We start from the raw sequence: 21812 nt of genomic DNA on the forward strand, positions 1-21812 counted from the left end.
AACAAAATTTATATTTATGATTTATGATTGTTCTTATATTACATTTATGATTGTTCCTATAATAAATAAAAATATGATTATAAAATACATTATTCTTTATTAAATTAGTTTAAATTATATAAAATAAATAAATAAAACTACCATAAAAATGATTATCACGCGCAACGCACGGGTTCGCGACTAGTATTACTAAAAGCTGAAGCATAGTATTTAATATTGCTACGCTCACGTTAAGCCACATTAGCAGCCACGTCATCATTTTTTGTTTCCAATTTTTCTTATATATTTTTTAAAACATTTTCTCATTTAAGGTGACTTAAAAACTCCATTATTTAAAAATTAAAATATCTTTTAACAATTAATTTTATTATTAATTTTCCAAAAGTCTCCCTCCCATTTACCTTTTCATCTCCCCACTACTTTCTACATTAATATCATTCTTTCTCTACTTTTTTTATTTTCCTTTATTTTGACTCATCTTATTCTTAACATCTTATTATAAATTTGACATTTTCTTTTTCATTTTATGCATAGTTTTCTCACACAAAACATGTTACTTCTCTCTCTCTCTCTCAATTTGTTTTTCATTTTTTTGTTTGATTTTTTTTTATTGCATCAATTCTTTAGGTTGATTAATTTTTGTGTTAATTAGAATTCTACTTTGGGTTGATGCAATTTAGTTTTGTGTTTTAAGTTGTTATCTTTTATATTCTCTTTGATTAAATATTATCCTACTACATTATACATATAGTATATAATAATATAATGTTATTATATTACATAGAATGACTTGGATAATTTGATGTTTATTGCTATATATTTTATTTTTACTCTTTTTTCCTCTCATCTTATTTTATTCATTATTTAAATCCAGTCACATCCTCCATTCTATTAAATTATGTAGCACAAATCAAGAAAGTGGCTAGACACAAACCTGCCTTCCTTTACCATACATTGGGGGAATCAAAATATTTGTGTGATAAAGGGTCATATAATTTATAATTTAGATAGCACCCTTTGAATGTGTCTAGGTCCATAGATTGAGCAATTTGTAAACTTTTTTTTTGAGAGTCGAGCAATTTGTAAACTTAAATGGCTATTGAGAATGAACTTTTTTAATCAAGTCTAAAAAAATATGAACTACTATATATTTAAATGTTGATCTTATGGGAAAAGTAACATAAAATATTGAGAAAAAAAATGTTTTATATAACAATCTACTAAAAATGTTTTTTAAATATTTCAACCTTTCTATTTTTCATACCACTGACGTGTTTTACAACTACCACATGTGTTAACTTAAGTCTTAATATTCTTAAGTTATTTCGGCAAAAAAAAAAAAAAAAAAAAGGGTTGTCACAAAAGAGGAGTTCATTTAAAGTTTTTTGCAAAATGAAATATCTGTTTTGTAAGGCTACCAAACTTGATAATTTGTAAATGATGGAACCACTCACGACAATATTTGCATAGTTATATAGTTCTAGTTAAAGCAATTGTGTATACTTTTAGTCTTCAAAAAACACACATCTATCAGTGGTTAAACGTTCATCTTGGATAGTTTTAACTTTTCATATAATTTTACCTTTACATATTCATCTATTTTAATTTAGATTTTTTTTATAAACAAAAACTTTAATTTAGATATTTATAAGTAAACAATGAAATAATGATTCATGAATAATCAAAAACAAATATGTATATATATATATATATATACATATTTATCTTGTGCGGTTGTAACTTTACATATAATTTTGCATTTATACATTCATCCTCTTTAATTTAGATGTTTATAACTTAATAATGAAATCTATAAACAAGGTAATTAAAACAATCATATTTCTACAATTCAAAAAGTCACAATTTATTTTTTCAAAAAAAGGCCTTTTACATTTCCTTGGAATTATTTTTTAATTTTTTTTTTATTTAAAAAACCTTTGACATACCACTAACCTAACCACTTCATACATTAAAAAAATTTTAAGGCTCATTATTACTTCCGTAAATATATTATGGATATCTTAATTGATTGAGACCAAACTAGAGAAATGCCTTTCATATTTCCTTGAAAATTCAGAAGGAAAAAAAAAAAAAAAAAAAAAAACTTTTGACATACCACTAACGTAACTTCATCTATAACTATTTAAGCCATCTATGATATCTATTTCTTATTGATAACCATAAAATTTACAACTAGCCAGGAACATTCAAAGTAATAAAGAATAAATGAAGGAAGAAAAAAAAGAAATGAAATCAAACGTCAATTAATAACTTTTATTTGGAAAATAAAAAGATGGTCAAGAGGAGTAAGAAATAAAATAAAGATGACTATACAGAGGACATTGAAAGCTTTATAGTACAATAAAATCAACCAAAACATTCACTTAATTAAATCAATAATCAACAATTAAATATAATAATACAAAATTTAAACTTAAAACTAATCAAATTCTAATTAGGGAAATTATATATATATATATATAATCATAATCTTCATACACCATGACTTAAAAAAATTTAATGAATAGTTTTACCTCTTATTTAATGTATATGTCATGCAAATTATCAACCAATAAATATATGATAATGGTAAAAAAATGTTATAGGCAAGATTATGAAAAATATGATAAAACTATTTTAAAAAAAAAAAAAAAAAAACTCTTTATAAAGTTTAGAGACTAAAATAGCATTTTATCTAAAAAATTATTACGCGCAACGCGCGAGTCTGTGACTAGTAATCAATAAAAATTATATTCATCATTTATTTCATATTAAAAAGCTAAAACCCCCAAATTTTCACCATTTAGATAACCACTATTGTAAAAACTATAAACTCACTCATCAAATAAATCTACCAAGACAAAATCCATACATAAAAACACATAAATATCACTTTTAATGCTCATAAATCACATGAGTATCATTACTAAAACTTAGATAAAAATAACCTCAAGCAAAAGTGTAAAACCCACAAAAAAAAAAAAAAAAAAAAAAAAATTTGCCTCAAAAAAGGATGTGAAGGTGCATATAAGTTCTTAAAAAAATTTTGATGATCTTGCTGAAAAAATGATGATGGAAGTGGTGTTGTGGAGTATGTACTGTGGGAGAGTGTGAGGGAGTGAAGAGAGGAGAGTTTGTGCTGTGTTGAAAAAAAAAAAAAAAAAAAAAAAAAAAAAAGAAAAGAAAAGAAGAGTAGAAGACCTTAGTTTTTTTTTTTTTTGATAGCCAACATATCACTGAATTCATTGATAAGGACCAAAGTCCATTGCAATTACATCATTTTGAATTTGGAGTTCAATAACAGGGGGAGTATCTTCCACCCAAATATTACAATCATCAATAAACAAGGCATTCCTAGCAAGAGAGTGTGCAGCCCCATTGATGGTTCTCCGCACGTGTTCAGCCCTCCACGCCTTAAAATGACTTAAGCACCACCTAGAGCCTTCAACAATCTTTTGGATAGCTAAAACAGGAACAACATTCCCTTTAAGAGCTTCCATCACTAATTGAGAGTCCCCCTCCACCACTACCTCCTTCAACCCCAAGTCCCACGCGAAGAGAATACCAATTTCCGCAGCTTTTGCTTCAGCTTCTAAGGCACCCCAAGGCAGTTTTATCTTCTTGCACAGTGCACCCATCATCTGGCCTTTATCATTTCTGATAACCACACCAATTCCACAGCACCTCTGCTCCTTAAACACAGCAGCATCCACATTTGCCTTATACATACCTCGTGGGGGAGGGGTCCAATGATGAACCCGAGTGGCTGGTTGAGTCTTTTGTCCCTCAGTCAGCCATGCTTCCCGGTACTCTTTCACATACATCCTTGCTTCCTTTTCAATGGTTTTTCCACTCTTACATGTGCCCCCAAACCTGACAGAGTTCCTATTCTTCCACAGAAACCAAGCCGTGACAGCAAACTTCTCCCAATCCATCTCTCCAGCAGATGTACTTAGCAGCCATACTACATCAATGAAATCCATGGGGGGGCGGACTAGGTTGCTGATCCTGAGCTTTGACTCACTCCAGGCTTCTCTTGCTACTCTACATCCCCATAAGATATGCCCCGACGACTCACACTCCCCACATAAGTCACAATTGTCCTCCAAGGTAACCTTTCGGTGCTTAAGGCACTGTTTTGTAGGCAGGACATTTTTGCAAGCACGCCATAAGAAGTGCTTAACTTTGTTTGGGCACTTTAAACTCCATACCAGCTTCCAAATCAACTCCATATGGGATGTATCCGAGCAACCAAGTCTGCCAATACTACCCCTAGAAACCTCAAGGTACCGGACAGCTACTTTGTAAGCACTCTTGACGGATAAGGTGCCATTGGGGGTGAAAGCCCACACTTGGGAGTCAACCGGTTTCATGGAGCTTAAAGGAATGCTAAGAATGGCCTCTGCATCTATAGGAAGGAAGATGCTTCTTACCAGCTCACTATTCCATTCTGCTTTATCTTGAGCAATCAGGCTGGCCACGCGCTCCCCGACAACCATTGTAGGCCTTGGAGAAATGATTCTGCCTGATCCCGAAGCAGTAAGCCACACATCCTCCCAGATTTTGATACTCTTTCCATCACCTACACACCATCTAACACCGTCCTTAAGCACCGGTTTGGCTGCCATCAAACTTCTCCAAATGTAGGAGGGGTTTTTCCCCACCTGAGCATCCAAAAAAGAGGTTTTTGCGAAATACTTCGCTTTGAGCACTCTGTGGATTAGAGAATCAGGTCTCTGCTGAATCCTCCAACCATGTTTGGCCAGAAGCACTAGATTAAACGCTCTCAAGTCACGAAAGCCCATACCCCCATCCTTCTTTGGTTTGCACAAGTTTTCCCATGAAACCCAAGCTATCTTCCGAGCATTATCCTTCTTCCCCCACCAGAAACCCCCAACCAAAGAATTAATCTCCGAGCATAAAGTATCCGGAAGCTTGAAACAAGTCATGGTGTATGTAGGGGTGGCTTGTGCAACGGCCTTTATCAAAACTTCTCTACCGGCATTGGACAGTAATTTCCCCTTCCAACCCGCTATTTTTCTGCTGACTTGATCTTTGATGCGATTGAAGGCCTTCTTTTTACCCCGACCCACCATCGGAGGTAACCCCAAGTATTTCTCATGTTGTTGAACAATCTGCGCACCAAACATATTCTTCACCCCCTCTTGGATATCCCCCCTTGTATTCTTGCTGAAAAACAAGGACGTTTTATCCTTGTTGAGCTTCTGCCCCGACACCTTCTCATAGGAATCCAGAACCTCTGCCACCTGGTTGCATTCCTCCAATGTAGCTCTACAGAATATTATACTATCGTCCGCAAAAAAGAGGTGCGAAACCGACGGAGCATGTTTACTCACCCTCACTCCCCTAATCAGCCCCAAAGCCTCCTTCTTCCTAATCAACGCCGACAACCCTTCCGCACACAAAAGGAACAAGCAAGAGGCAAAGTTTGTGGCAATTATTAGAAGCCCTCTTTGCTCAATGCTGTATGCCGTGGGTGGTGTGTGGGGATTTTAACGAGATTCTGCATCCAAATGAGAAGTTAGGATGGAGAGAAAGGGATGCAAACCAAATAAGGGTCTTTCGCGATGTTCTTAGCAGGTGCGGTCTGGTTGATTTAGGTTTTGTGGGGCAGGAGTTTACCTGGTGCAACGGACGACATGGGGAGCAACGCACGCTTCTTCGGCTGGACAGAATGGTGGCCAATGAAGCTTGGTTTCAGCTGTTCCCCGAAGCCACAGTTTTTCACATCTCGATGTCAGCTTCGGACCACTGCTTGTTGGCTTTATCTCTGGAAAAAATTTAGCAGCAGAAGAAAAGGAAAAAGAGATTTATGTTTGAAGCAATGTGGGTGAGGGAGGCAGAGTGCAAAGAAGTTGTGGATTTGGCTTGGAATTTGAATACAGAGGAGGCTGCTATGTCCGTCCAAGATAGGCTTAAAAGGTGCCAAAGCAATCTGGTAGGGTGGAATCAGAATAAATTTGGGAATGTGAATAAGAAGTTAAAGCAGAAACAAGAGCGCCTCCAGCAGCTTGAATCCCTTAACTTGCTCCACGAAACAGCAGAGGAAATTAGTGAAATCCGCAGAGAATTAAATGAGCTTCATATCAGGGAAGAAGTCATGTGGAACCAGCGTTCTCGGGTTCTCTGGCTACAGAACGGTGACAGGAACACAAAATTCTTCCACGCTTCTGCTAGCCAGAGACAGCGGAGAAATAGGATTGGAGGCTTGTTGGATGAGGAGGGCTGTTGGCAAGAGGAGCAGGGAGCAACGGAGAAGATCATCCTGGATTACTTCTCCTCGATCTTTAGTTCCGACCATCCTTCTGGTTTTGAAGCAAGTCTGGAAGCTGTAGAAGAAAGGGTGACACCTGAGATGAACGATGCTCTGCTGGGAAATTTTAAAGCGGAAGAGGTTTGGCATGCGCTCCAACAAATGCACCCTACGAAATCCCCCAGACCGGATGGTATGTCTCCCATCTTTTACCAAAAATATTGGAATATCGTTGGTGTTTGTGTTTCAAATTGTGTGCTGCAAGCTTTGAATACAGGGGTTATGCCTAGGGACCTTAATAATACATATATTTGTCTAATTCCGAAAATCAAAAATCCTCAAAAGATTACGGATTATCGCCCAATCAGCCTCTGTAATGTGATTTATAAGTTGATTTCGAAGATCTTAGCGAATAGATTGAAAAGGATTCTTGATAAGGTAATTACCGATGCTCAAAGTGCCTTTGTGCCGGGGCGTCTAATTTCGGATAATGTAGTGGTGGCGTTTGAATCTATGCACACAATTGGTAAAAGGAAGAAAGGGAAGGAAGGCTTAATGGCCATCAAATTGGACATGAGCAAAGCCTACGACCGGGTAGAGTGGGGCTATCTTGAGGCCATTATGAGAAAAATGGGATTTTGCGAGTAGAAGACCTTAGTTGACCGGCCAAAGAGAGAGAGAGAGAGAGATATGGGTGATATTTGTGTGGTGGGAAAGTGAGTGGGGTAGGTGGGCACATGTGAATGCAAATAAAAGTAAGATCATCACTTCTTTTTTTTCTTTTTTTTTTTTTTTACTTTATGACCTTGTTCTTGAAACTAACCCATCTACTCTTGACAACTTTTCCTCTCTAACATGTACATACCAAAAGCTCTAGTATCGCAGATGTGACAAAATCTAAGTTTTCATATCTAAAATACATCTCTCTTATTAGAGGTTTAATATATAAGAACACTCCTTGACTCAAAAACTTATGCCTATAAATTTGGGCTCAATTATGTTAATCATTCTCTCTTGTCATTCTTGCTCAATGTGAGACTTTATATGTGTACCCATTAAGAAATCTACAATTACATGAAACTCAATGGTAAAATAAATTCATTTACATGTTGCAAATAACTTACTTTTCAAATTTTATTCTAAAGACATTGAACTCAACCAAATTACAAGGATTAGTCACCAATCTCTTGGGATTCTGAAATACTTTTACTATAAATTTACCTAAAGATGAATCTAACATGATTTACTAATTAAGAACAATTTAGGGACAACAACTCGCCTCACAATATTCTCATATTAATCTACTACCCAACACATGGGCTAATGAAAATATATACATTAAATGCAGAACCTGCTTAGCTTGTGGGAATGCAATTTCGATAAACATTCTTCAAGAATATTTAATTGTTTGTGATTAATCATTGGTCGTTTGGTGTGGCGGTGTTCAAAATATATTCCCTCAAGCTATCTGAATCCGAAATAAATTCCTCAAGCTCAGGCAGAGGTTTCAACGAAATAGAAACATTACCAAATCAAAAACAATATAAATATGATCTTTAATTTATCGTATAAATCTATTAATTATGAACATAAGATGGGGGAGAAGCGTCTCCTGAAGAATCATTACAGGTATATTCATCAATGGGATAGATACAGACATCACCAGTAGGATCTACATCCTTCATTGCAGCATCTGCACTCTGTTGTAGTTCAAGTGCATGTTCAAGGATTAACTCCACTTCACCCATGGTGGGACGAGCCTCTCCCTTATTTCGCACACAAGAAATGGCAATGTCGACGTAAATCTTGAAACACTCTGGATCTATCTTCCCCATCAGATACGGATCAATTATCTCATTGATGGTCCCTTCGCGTTTGCATTTTTGGGCCCACTTAACCAGACCCTGCCCTTTTTCCATCAATCTAAAGTCCATTGCTTCTCTCCCACAGAGTACTTCCAACAATACCACACCAAAAGAGTAGACGTCGGTTTTATCGGTCAGCCTATATGTAATGAAACATTCGGGATCCAGGTATCTTAGAGTAGTTTCCGAATCCCGTTTGATTTCCACGTATTTGATACCTGGGGGAAGCATGTTGGACAACCTGAAATCTGATAACTTGGCCTCCCAATTCTTGTCCAACATAATGTTGGTCGGCTTCACGTCACGGTGGATAATAGTTTGCTTGACCCCAGAGTGAAGGTAGTGCAGTGCACGCGCCACTCCAACGCAAATCTTTAGTCTTTGTTTCCACGAGAGGCGATCGTGGAGTTTACTGAAGAGGCTTCCATTGACCATGAACTCGTAGACAAGGATATTCACGCCTTCATCAATACAATATCCGATGAGAGAGATGAGGTTAGGGTGGTGTAGCTGGCAAACGAACACCACCTCGTTCCTTAAGTCCTCATTGAGTTTCAAGCGCTTTATTGCAACGATTCTGGTACCGTTACAGTCGTTAAAAAATCCCTTGTATGCTGTGCCAAAATCCCCCTCACCAATTACTAAATTAGCATCGAAGTTATTGGTAGCAATCTTCATCTCAGCCAGTGAAAATTGACGGCATGATCTCTCAGGAAAAGCTGAAGATGGTGATGGTTTTGCTCCCTTCTTGGAAGTTCTGAATAACTTTGAAACACCTTTCATTGACGCTACACTCAATCATAAAGAGATTAAGGGGAAAATAAATGATAAAGAAAATGTTTCCTTTGAATATGTTTGAAAGTAGGGAGGGGAAGGGAAAACCAAAAAAAAAAAATGCGGCTGCTCTCCCATTCCACTTTCCTCTCCATGTCTGCTCAATTTGGCGAACTGGAAAAGGTAAGCCCGGATGGATCTCATATTCTTTGTTTTCTTTATGAGCCATCAGCCACTTCCCTTCATTTCTGACCCATCGGTCAAAATTGATGACTGCTGAACCATCAGTCAAAAATGATGTCAGGCAACGCAACGATTGCAATTATTTAATATAAAAAATAAAATAAAAGACGTTTTAAAGAAGGTTAAATTCCACAAACTACCTGAGATTTATGATAATATCAATTAATTTCAAGACATTTTGAAACTTACCAAATTCGTTGTAGAAGGTGGTTGTGGTGAGAGTGAAAAGTGGTGTTGAGTAAAGAGCTGATAATGAATCGGAAAACCATGCCTAACTGCTCAATAAAATTTTGGTGTACATCATTGGGCAGTTGCACGTTGTCTTGTGTTTGAATTTTCACAAGATATTTATGAGAACGTTTGGTGTGTAATTGGAGACGTATGGTATAGTGCATATTAACTCTCTTTTTTTTTTAGCCGTCAAGGACAAGGAGGACTTGAGTAGTTAATTTTTTGACAAATGGTATGTCCATAATATTTTCACAATAGTTTTACAAAAAATCCTAAATGGCAGGTTGTTATTAGTAGTTATTATTAGAGCAAAAAAGTAATTTTAGTGATAGTTTCAAATTTGAACTAATAACAACAAACCACCAATGATTTGTTATAAAAATGTTGTGGATGCAACATCTCTCTAATTTTTTGTGTTAGCATGTGACAAAAAAAGGACAATTGGGCCACCTTATTCTAGGGATTAGGAGAAATTATTATCTAAATGGAAGGCTTGTTGATGTGGTCCTTCCTGACTAATGAGATGATATCATCTATGCAAATGTATGTGTGAGATTCCTAATCAACATAAGGAATAAAAAAAATAAAAATTACCCGATGATGTCATATTTGCATAAATAACAACATTTTATTGGTTAGGAGGTCAGGAAGAACCACGTCAGTAGACCTCCTAGTAGACCTAATAATTTCTCAGCGATCAAACACATTTTGAGCTCTTTTAGCAATTGGCAGATTAAGAGGGTATTTGGTTTGTGTTTTCAAACAACTATTTTCAGTTTTTAAGCAATATTACACGAATTTTCACACATTTTTTCACCCGCACATATTTTTACAAATATTTTCAAACAACAATTTTTAATTTTTAAACACATGTACCAAACGACCCTAAGCACTTGAAAAGGGAATGCAATAGCGTCGCCCATGAACTAGCACAACAAGCAAAATGTAATAGTACCAAACACGTAGGGGAGTTTCACCTCCTATGATGCAACACCTCATCCAGCTAGAAAAAGCCTAATACTTTCGGCTTTTTTCACTCTTGTACTCTGACCTTGTTGTCTTCCATTCCAATTTCAATTGAATGACAACAGATCTTTCAATAAATAAAAAATAAATAAATAAGGGAGGACTTGAGCATGTCCATTGCATTGTTGCATATATAATTTGCATTTGAAAAAAAGAAAATAAATAATAATTACAAATATAAATAAATATCTTCTTAACACTAATGGTAAAATACAAATCAATATCTTTTTAACTAAAATGTTTATCGACTCCAAAAAAAAAAATGATCAAATTAAAAATAAGGCGAAAATACACTTTTTGTCCCTACATTTTTGGCCGATTCTTATTTTGGTCTCTAAATTGATTTTGCTACTAATGTAGTCTCCAAAAAAAAAAAAAAAAAAAAAAAAAAAAATCAATTCTATTTTGGTCCCTATTGTCAACCCACTAACAAAAAAGTCCTATGTGGCAAACGGAGTGCATAGGTTGCATATTAGATGCTAACGTGACTAATAAAATAATAATAATAATAATAATAAATTTTATTTGATTTTTTAAAATTCCACGTTAGCTCCACATAAGTTTCTAAATTTTAGAAAAAAAATTATCAGTTTTAATCACCTAAAAAAGAGAAAAACAAAATTTTAAATAAAAAAAAAAACACATCAATTTAGATCTGTGTTCATCTTGATCATGAATACATAAGAACAACAACCCAGAATATTCATACACAAGAACAAAAGAATAGAAACCCATAATATTCCAAAATTTGTACCCAAATTCTTCCGCAAAAATTAATTATACATTCAACCAAAATTATTATCCTAATAAAATATTTCTCATAACATAGATTTCCAACCAAAAACACAAAATTTCAATCAAACAAATTCCTTCATCAATTTCCCACCAACCATCAAAACCTTATCATCAAATCCACAAAAATCATAAGCTAAAAACTTCTAAATCAATCTTAGACACACCAATAGACAACAAGATTTAAATGAACCTATATCAAAGTGAGTGAGAGCAGATCCAAAACTATCTCTTTCCCAAATACCCATCAAAATTCTCGAGATAGTAGATTGGAGGAGAGGTAGAGATGTGGCTTTGTCATGGTGGCGGTGTAGCGGTGGAGCTAATGGCAAACCCACAACCCAAATCACCCAAACAACCGCCTATCAAAGCAGCCACTAATATGAGAGAGGAATAGGGCTAGGGCAAGGGTGAGGTAAAGAGAGTCACTACCGAGGCTTCGCCATGGGGATCGACCACCATCACCACCGATCTGGGCTTCATAACAACATAGCTAACACAGCCACTGATCTGGGCTTCACAACACCCACAAATCCATAACCCACCACTCCAAACAGATCCTTTGCAACCACCACCACCACCACCACCGATCTGGGGTTTCACAGTAGCATAACACACCCACAAATCCAAACCGCCACTACCCCAAACCGATCCTTCATAACCACCACCACCACTACTAGTCTGGGGTTTAACAGCAACGCAACACACCCACAAATCCATAACCCACGAATCCAAACCGACCCACCACCCCAAACCAATCCTTCCCCTCCACTAATCCATAAAACTCCATGGTCGAGCTTGAGAAATTGATTTAGGCCAAGCCCCATTTCAAAGCATTCAATCGGCTAGGAAAGTTTATCAAAAAAAATAAAAATCATCTAGGAGAGAAAAATCAAAGAGGGAGAATGAGAATCGGTAGAAAGAGAGAGAGAAGAGAGTGAGAAGAATGAAAATACATTTTTTAATTTAATAAATTTATTTTATTAGATTGTAGGTTTATTTTTTATTTTTCTTATGTGGATTTTTTATTTATTAATATGCTTATGTAGGATTTTTTTAAATGGCAAATAAGTTCTTTAAAATGTTATTTTAATAACCACGTTAGCTTAATGTTTGCCACCTATGCACTCCATCTACCACGTAGGACTTTTCTGTTAGTGGGTTGACGGTAAGAACCAAAATAGAATTGATTTTCTTTTTTTAGGGACTACATTAGTAGCAAAATCAATTTAAGAACCAAAATAAGAATCGGCCCGAAATGTAGGGACCAAAAGTGTATTTTCGTCTAAAAATAATAAGCAAATCAACAAACCCTTAACTATAACTACTAAACTTCATCACTCCTTAACCAAAGCCTTTGTAAAGATTTTTCACACAAGGTAAATTTTTTTTCCCTTATGAACAAACAAGAATAATTAATTATTGTGCAATTGTACCAAATAAATATAGATAATTGTCAATGGCATGCACTTTGGCGACATTAGTAAGAATGGTGGGTTACTTGTGAGTAAATCTTCAATGTGGGTAAGTCTAAGCCAAATTTGGTGAGATGGGCTAAAGTGTGTGCCCCTATGTCTAAGCCAAATTTGGAACAACCTTCAATGTGCTGGCTAACTTGTGATTTTGGCTTACATGCACATTGAAGCTTTAGTGGGTTAATTCTCTTTGGTGGGGCCTGTAATTTGGAGTATAATCTGCTAAATGATATGTTGGGAATTGAATAGTGGTTTTAGTATGCTTTCATACTTCAAAATTTATTCATCTAAACAATGCTGCTGTAGTTTCTCTTGGCGTGTTCAGTGGCTCTCTCTATACAAATTCCAACTGGTTTGCTTTCGAGGATGACAGAGTTGCTAATGAATGCTCAACTAGCTCACTCGCTTCCCCATCACCCAAAACTAAGGTGACTGGTGTAATTAGTGGTGGTAGTGATAATAACGTTATTGTTGGTGAAGATGACGACTTGGTTGACACTGTAACATCTTCTCCAGAAGCAGGGGCAATATTAGAAGACACTACGCTTATGTTATGTGGTGGAGCTATTGCATGGAAAAGTAAGAAACAAGAATGTGTTGCTCAATCTACAATGGAAGCTGAATATATAGCTTTGAATGCTACGGCAAAAGAAGGTGTTTATTTAAAACAATTTTTAATAGAGTTGCTAATTGTGGAGTGCGTTCAAAGACCCATTCCCATTTTGTGTGATAACAATTCTGCCATTGCTATCACCAAAGATTCAAAATGCCACTCTCGCGCAAAACATATAGATGGTCGTTACCATTACATACAAGATATGATTAAGAAGAAGAAAGTGGTTGTTCAGAAAGTTTCATCAAAGCAAAATTTGGCTGACCCTTTTACCAAAGGCTTGTCCTCTAGGTTATTTGAAACACATGTATTGGAAATGGGGTTATGTTAGGCCAAGTGGGAGACTGTTAGAATAATGTAGCCCAACATAATATTTTATGACACCTCTATTACCAACAAATAAATATTCAAAGTCTCTTGTGAAATTATGTAACATTTTTATGATGTAAGATATTGATATGTTGTAGATCTACTTGATTTAGTAGACTAAGATTATGAATGCATTCATTGTAGTTCTTAACTTGACTATATCCATCATGATGTAGTCTATTCTGATACGTACATTGTTGGACTATGATGGAAAGGAGGTACAAGTTAAGATTACTCAGACTTTGAAAGACAATGAGGGCTAGTTTTTTTATGGTTAGTGCAAATAATCTCAGCTGTCCTTCCATGATGAGATTCATGCACATTGAGTGTTGGCTGTAATAAATCTATCTTTTCATTACCTGTAACTTGAACTCTTATTAAAGGTGTTGTCATGATATAGTGATTCTGGATATATATGAACAATAAATGAATCCATTTATTAGTATGGAGTTACAAAAGTAATGACACATTAATGAACTTCTTTATTAATGAATCTAATTAATAAAGTTTTTTATTAACAAATGTAACATATCTGTTACATGAAGCATTATTACGATAGGAATGATTTTATGGCTGGTCATATCCTTTCTGAACATTATAAATATTGTCAATGCCACACTTGCAAGAGGGTGTGAAAGAGAAAATACAATTCATTTTGACCCTAACCAATTGGGAAGAGCATCCTTATTGCTTGTGAGGTCCTTGAACAACGCAATCTAGTAAGAAACTTCTCACATCTTATAATTTATTTATGTTATATGCTTATTTAGTAATTTTTAACTTCTAGATGTATTAAATTTGTTTCTCCTAAATTACTCCCTAAGTAAAATTCCAACACTAGCAACTATCCAACCCAAAAATTTAACAAAAGCAATAAAAGTATTCATAACGGTAATTGTACTTTAGTAAAAAAAACTATTTTTCCACCAAAGAACCAAAAAAACCATGTGCTATTAGAGAAGATAAAGCTAAATTTTTAAAACTAGTATAAATATAAGTTGACTGTAGAATTTATTAAAAATAAAATACAATATTTTATTATGATTATCTCTCTTTCTTCAGTTAAAAAACTCAAATTCTCTCTCTTCCTTTATTATTTTAATAAGTTGTTTATATTATATTAAATGAAGTGGTTAAAAAAAAAAAAAACATTTGACATTGGGTATATTGTAAAGTGAGGTAATAAAATAGATTTTGATATATTAAAAGCTAAATATTTTAGCATCACTATTATGAATACTCTAACTTCAAAATAAAAATAAAAATCCTAGCCAGCTTAGTATTAGAAAACATCATTATTATTATTAATATTTTTTTTTGTCTTTTTTTAGTAGATGATTTCATCTTAATGTATTAAGAAATAATAATTTTGTATATTTATAATTTGTTAATACTATATGAATGGCTAGTTGGAGGTTTTTATTTTATTTTTTTTGCTTATACTCCAGCCCTCTTTAGTTTGAAATCATGGGTTCGTCCTTAGCTAATGACATGTATAATTTGAACGTCTTCTCAAAAAAATGTTTAATTTGAACTGTGTAATTGTAATTGTTTTTAATTTCACTCATGCATATGCACAAAATTGCATACTAGTTTGATATTAATACACAAATAAAGTACTTTTTTGGTTTTTTAATAAATTCATTTTTTAAAAAGGAAATTTAGCAAATCAAGCTCACCAAATTAAAATTCATTACAAGACCTTAACAACAACTGCTCATTCAGGCCAATCTAAGATTGTTTGATTATAATTTGATAAAATCAGATTGTTTGATTATAATTTGGTAAAATCAAGTATCATCTAACTTTAATGACACGTCGCAAAAATTGATCCACAAACACTTTTTTTTTTCTTTGCGACATCTTACTCGTTTTAAGTTTGATCTAGGCATGCAAACTGTCAAACTGAAAGGAATTAAATTATCTACGATATGGACCAGAAATTATCCTGATTAAACTATCTATGACATGGGGTCAAATCTAGGTTGGCCGCAGTCAAACTTGATCAAACTTTTAAACAGTGCTTAAAAATATTAATTTTTTTATAAAAATGTGAAATTCATTCAGGTGAATTCCTGACTTAGTTTAAAATGGTCAACCTGATTTACAATGGTCAAAATGGCATTTTGTCATTTTAACCTTAAAAATAACATAGTAGGGCAATTAAACACCCAATCGGGATAAATTCCAATATTTTTAAGCTTTTCCTTAATCTCATTATCAAACCGGTGATTTTTGAAATTTTGGAAAAGGACAAGCTTTTGACATGCAAAACGAACCAAACAAAATATGGTATCGAGAGAATGAATGGTAAAAATTTTATAACAATCAAAATTAGTATATTCCAAAGCAAATTGTAAGCTGGCTTAACTAAAGTAGACAAGTTCTTTTGGATATACATCACTGTTAGCTTCTTTAAAACACTATCCCCTCTTCTATGTGTTTATGTGTTAAAATACTTAGTATTCCCCAAAAAAAAAAAAAAAAAAAAACAACAACAACAACAACAACTACTAAAGTAGACAAACAGTATAGGTGAACAAGTTTACTAAATTATTTTTATTTAGGAAAGATGATATATTTTGGATTTATGAATAATTTGAACATTATTTGATACATAATTCAATTATTATTTTCTCGACAAAAATTAGTGTTAATGTTGATTTATTCATGATTATTGAAATCTTTTTTTTTATTAAGTAGTCTATTTCAAATTAAATTATTGGAATTTTATATAAGACTGTAATATGTTGAATTATGGCATTTATCTGCAAAACATTGTTTGGCCAATGTTTCCTTATATTTATTGGTAAATATTAAAATATAAATGTATTACACTTTGCCAAATTTTTGAAACCTTCTTATCTTAAAAGATGCTAAATTATAACCGTTAGTATACTTACCGTATTGTATGCGTACTGTATATTGCTATCTACTTCAAGTAAAATCTTGTCAACATTATTTTCTTTAAATTATATAAAAGATAATTTTACTTTTACATATATAAATATTCATAATAAAAATATATATCATTTTTTTAGAAACACATATATATCTATCATTAATAATCATAATTATATAAATAGTTCAATATAGGTTTTTTTTTTTTTTTTAAATTAAGCTCTATAAGGATGTGGTGTAAAACCCAAGCTTTATAGCCTCCAATTCAAATATGTCATATCATCATATTCAGGGGCAGAGCTACACTTAGTAATGGAGGACCATGCCCACCCCCTTCCACCCCCCAATTTTTTTTAAAAACTTTATAAAGTATGTATATTTTGCAATTTTTTTAAAATATAGACCTTAAAATCAATAGTTGGCCCCTCCAAAAAAGAAGAGGTGGCCCCTACAAAAAAGAATTGAACACCTAATTGTTGGTTTCCAAAAAAAATTTGTTAATAACAACAAACAATCCACCTTGTAACAAAAAAAAGTATTACTTCTTTTTAGTTTTTTACTGTCTTAATTGGTAAGTTTTGGTTGTTGAATTCAAATAGTAAGTTTTTAATCAAAGAAATTTTCTTTTAGAGTTATTTTATTTGAGACTAAATCTTTTCATTTTTTTTCTTAAGTTTCAAATTGTTTGTCAATACTTGATTTAGTCACAAAATATTAAATGAAAAAAACTACGCTAAGAATATGTAATTTAGGCGGAGACAATACTTTAAAAGCAATTTTGTCTTGGAGAGAGACACACACACACACACATATTCAATTTGGGACTAAGTCTTTTATTGTTATTGTTGTTGTTTAGTTTCCAATTTTTTTCCAATGCTTGATTTAGACTAAAAATCTTGATTGAAAAAAAAAAAAGAAAAAAAAAAAGAGAGAATATTTAATGTTAGGGGATGATATTACTCCAAAAATGAGAGATTTAAAAAAATTACAATTAAATAACAGTAATACATTTTTGTACATATTGATGGCAAAATAAAATTTCTAGCTATGCCCCTAATCATATTACATATTAAAAAAGAGAATATATTCTATAAGGATGTGATTTAAAATCCAAGTTTTACATCCTTCAATTCTAATATGTCACATCATCTTATTACATATAAAAGAATAAGTACAGCCACATCCAATCAATTTTAATACCTGTATGAAAATCCAACCAAATTGGGAATTTATTTAAATGTTATTAGGTGTGGTAAAATGTATTGAGTTTTAAGTAAAAAAGCTAATGTGACAATCTTTTATTGGATTGTATAAAATATGGGTTTTACACCCCATCCTTACCAAATTTGAACTCAAGAATAGGTATAACCACATACAATCAAATCTAATACCTATTTGAAAATCCAACTCAACTATGATTCTGTGAATTTATTGAGATATTATTATGTATGGCAGAATATATTGAGTTTTAAATAATAAAAAAACTGACATGACAAACTCTTATTAGATGTACCCCAATCCTTACCAAATCTTGACTCTTAAAAGAAATTGTTCTTTGTAAAGTGAAATCATAATAAATTCTTTGTAAAGTGAAATTGTTCTTTGTTTTTTTTAATAAGTTCATAAATACCTATTAATAACTATCATAATTATATATTTAGCAATTCCATATAAAAATACAATCATAGATACCTATTAGGAAAATTCTTAGGTATTCATGGAATCCGAAGAAATGGTCCTCCTTACTCTCACATTCATGGTGAACCCCACCATGAATTTAATGAGTGGACATCACCATAAATATCAGGGAGAGCCCCATTCTTTATGCTCCGGAAATACCTAAGAATTACTCTACCAATTAATAAGTATCATAAATATTAAATATGACTTCCATACGAAAGCACAATCATAATAGAAACCTATTAATAAGGGATTCAAATCCTCTAGATTTCTTAGAGTACTCTATTAATAGATTTCATTAAATCCCAACTACAATTTAATGATTTAATGATCTAGATTCTGCCATGTCAGTATTCTACTAATAATAGTCTTAAAATAATAAAATAATGTTGCAAATAAAACAATTAAGATTAAAGTAAATCCTCTAGATTTCTTATTAAATCCCAACTACACTTTAATAATTTAATGATCTAGATTCTGCCATGTCAGTATTCCACTAACAATATTCTTAAAATAATAAAATAATGTTGCAAATAAAACAATTAAAATTAGAGTAATGCTACAGTCACAAACTATATTACATCATTTCTATAAATTGTTGATGTGGCCAAATTTTTATTAGTTTTCATTTATCCTCACCACTAATATCACTTTTTCATTTATCAATAATTACTCACTACATCAGCAATTTGTAAAAAAAAATTTATAAAATAATTTGCATCTCTAGCATTATTCTTAAGATTATTGTTAGTGGAATACTAATATGGCAAAATCTAAATCATTAAATCATTAAAGAATTGTTAAGATTTAAGAAAATCTATTTGGTAGAGTACTCTAGGAAATCTAGAAGATCTGAATCCATTAATAAGTATCATAATTATTAATTTCATATTTTATATTTTATATACAAATATAATCTAAATAAATCTCTATTAACAGCTATCATTAATATCAAATTTCTATTAATAACTATTATTAAAAGATAATTTTTTTTTTAGAGAAAATGATATTTTATTGAACTTTGCTATATATTTGATTGAACTGATAAAATTTGTGCCGGAATATATAGTGTGCGCCAAAAATTAATTTTAAGTGCTTGATTTCCCTATAAATACACAGAATCATTTACAAGTGAGCAGTCTGGAGAAGAAAAACAGTCCACAAAAGATGAAGCTTTCAAGCTCTACTCTACTCTTAATTTTCTCTGTCCTTGTGCTTTTAGATTCATGCGCAACCTCAAGTCCAGCTATTGACAATTTCATCCAGTGTCTGTCAAACTATTCACAGCCTTCCAACCCAATCTTTGAAGCCATTTACACTCCCAAAAATTCCTCTTTTCAATCTGTTTTGCTGTCATATATAAGAACCAAAAGATTTGCAACACCTACAACCCCAAAACCTTTGGCAATTGTAACAGCCATGCATGAATCCCATGTCCAAGGAACTGTTCTATGTGCAAAGAATCAAGGCTTGCAGATTAGAATACGAAGTGGTGGCCATGACTTTGAGGGCCTGTCATACGTCTCATATGTGCCCTTTGTTATTCTTGACATGTTCAATCTAAGATCCATCAATATAAGTTTGGCAGATGAGACCGCCTGGGTTCAGGCTGGTGCAACGGTTGGTGAAGTTTATTACAGAATCGCAGAGAAAAGCAAGGAACATGGATTCCCTGCTGCGGTTGGTCTTAGCGTTGGCACGGGTGGACACTTTTCTGGAGGTGGGTATGGAAATATGATGAGAAAATATGGTCTTTCAGTGGATAATATCATTGATGCACAAATTGTCAATGTCAACGGTATAATCCTTGATAGAAAGTCTATGGGTGAAGATCTGTTTTGGGCCATTAGAGGAGGTGGCGGAGCAAGCTTTGGGGTTATTCTTTCATGGAAGATCAAGTTGGTTCGTGTTCCGGCTATCGTGACAGTGTTCCATGTTAATAGAACCCTGGAACAAGGTGCAACGGATATTGCTTATCAGTGGCAACATATTGGTCACAAACTACCTGAAGACTTATTCATAAGAGTGATGACCCAGGTGTTCAATGCAAGCAACGACTCCCAAGAGGGCAAGAAGACAGTAGTAATTGCATTTATTGGCCTCTTCCTAGGGAAAACACAGGGACTACTTTCGTTGTTGAATGAGAGCTTTCCACAACTAGGCCTACAAAAAAATGAGTGCAAAGAGATGAGTTGGGTTGAATCTACAGTATTCTGGGCTGACCATCCTATTGGAACATCCATAAATGTTTTACTACAAAGGCCAAAGCAGCCTGTGGGATATTACAAGAGTAGGTCTGACTATGTAAAAGAAGTCATTCCAAAAAAAGCGTTGGAATCCATATGGAAACTAATGATCAAAGGAGGGCTTGGATTTATGCAATGGAATCCTTATGGGGGAAGAATGAATGAGATTTCTGAATCAGAGACTCCATTCCCACATCGAGCTGGAAACTTATTTTTGATTCAGTACGGTTTCTACTGGCTGGAGGACGGAATTGACGTCACCAACAAAAATTTAAATTTATCAAAAGCCTTACATGATGCGATGACTCCATATGTCTCCAAGTCTCCAAGGGAGGCATTCTTCTGCTACAGGGACCTTGACATTGGTGCCAATTCAGATAATTATACAAGCTTTGATAAAGCTAAAGTTTATGGAGCTAAGTATTTCAAGGGTAATTTCGAGAGATTGGTTCGTGTGAAAACTATGGTAGACCCAACTAATTTCTTCAAAAATGAACAAAGTATTCCACCTCTTCCGAATTACAAGTAGAAAAAGAAGGGATCAAAACTTACTAATGCCCCACCATTTGTTGGTGATTATTGTTAGTTTGCTCATGAATTCTAATAGGAACGGAACCAGGATTCAGAAATGAGGGGGGCCAAAAGTAAAAAAAAAAAATTGGTATAAACCAAACTTAACATAAGCTTGTTCAATTGCATTGTGTTAATTAACATCATAATATATTCGTGGTAATTCTAGATTATTCTATAATGAACTATTACCAATTTTATATATGGTGATTTTTCAAAAATTTATTTGATGGATTTTAGAAATTGGGACATCAAACTAGATGTTGACAATGCTGCATTTTCAATATGAGCTTCTAAATTATTTTGAATTTTTCTTAATAAAAAAAAATCAAAATTGAACATTATTTTTCCATGATCTTAAAAAAAAGGCAACAATAATTAATTATAAGGAATTTATCCTACATCTACCTAACCATTTAAATAATATTTTGACATAAGATTGACAAATTTCTCTCATTTTTTAAAAAGTAACATTACCAAACAATTTATTACAGCAAACTCATTATATAATTTTATTTATAAAAAAATAAACAGTATTATTAGAGCAAACACAACTAAAAACTTTTTAAAAAGTAACTTAAAAAAATATAACGTTAAACACCTCACAGTTCACACCATGTGAACTGAAAATCATACATTTGATAATGCCAAATTTGTGCTTTACTTTTGTTGTCAATATTAGTTTGTCTCTAGGTAATTCATATTATTTTTGGGGCAATTGGGTTTCCTTGTCTGCAAGTAATTCATATTATT

The 21812-nt window shown here is 33.2% G+C and overlaps 2 protein-coding genes across 3 annotated transcripts; one reads left to right on the forward strand and one right to left on the reverse strand.

The window, feature by feature from the left end:
• Positions 1–7814: 7814 nt before the first annotated feature.
• Positions 7815–9464, reverse strand: LOC115992697 (receptor-like protein kinase FERONIA). 2 transcript variants are annotated; one of them, XM_031116926.1, is made up of 2 exons: positions 9346–9464; positions 7815–9186 (listed from the first exon to the last, which is right to left on the reverse strand). In XM_031116926.1, exon 2 carries the CDS (start codon positions 8920–8922, stop codon positions 7852–7854), a length of 1071 nt encoding a protein of 356 aa, XP_030972786.1. In that variant the 5' UTR covers positions 8923–9186; positions 9346–9464; the 3' UTR covers positions 7815–7851. The 2 variants fall into 2 exon arrangements, with proteins under 2 accessions (XP_030972786.1, XP_030972785.1); XM_031116925.1 differs by having other exon boundaries at positions 7815–9189.
• Positions 9465–19410: 9946 nt separating this feature from the next.
• On the forward strand, positions 19411–21018 carry LOC115988428 (berberine bridge enzyme-like 4). The gene has a single exon (XM_031112006.1). The coding sequence runs from the start codon at positions 19411–19413 to the stop codon at positions 21016–21018; it is 1608 nt and encodes a 535-aa protein (XP_030967866.1).
• Positions 21019–21812: the final 794 nt, after the last annotated feature.

This window comes from Quercus lobata, chromosome 5 (genome assembly GCF_001633185.2).
Source record: "Quercus lobata isolate SW786 chromosome 5, ValleyOak3.0 Primary Assembly, whole genome shotgun sequence".
In the NCBI taxonomy this organism is placed as follows: domain Eukaryota; kingdom Viridiplantae; phylum Streptophyta; class Magnoliopsida; order Fagales; family Fagaceae; genus Quercus; species Quercus lobata.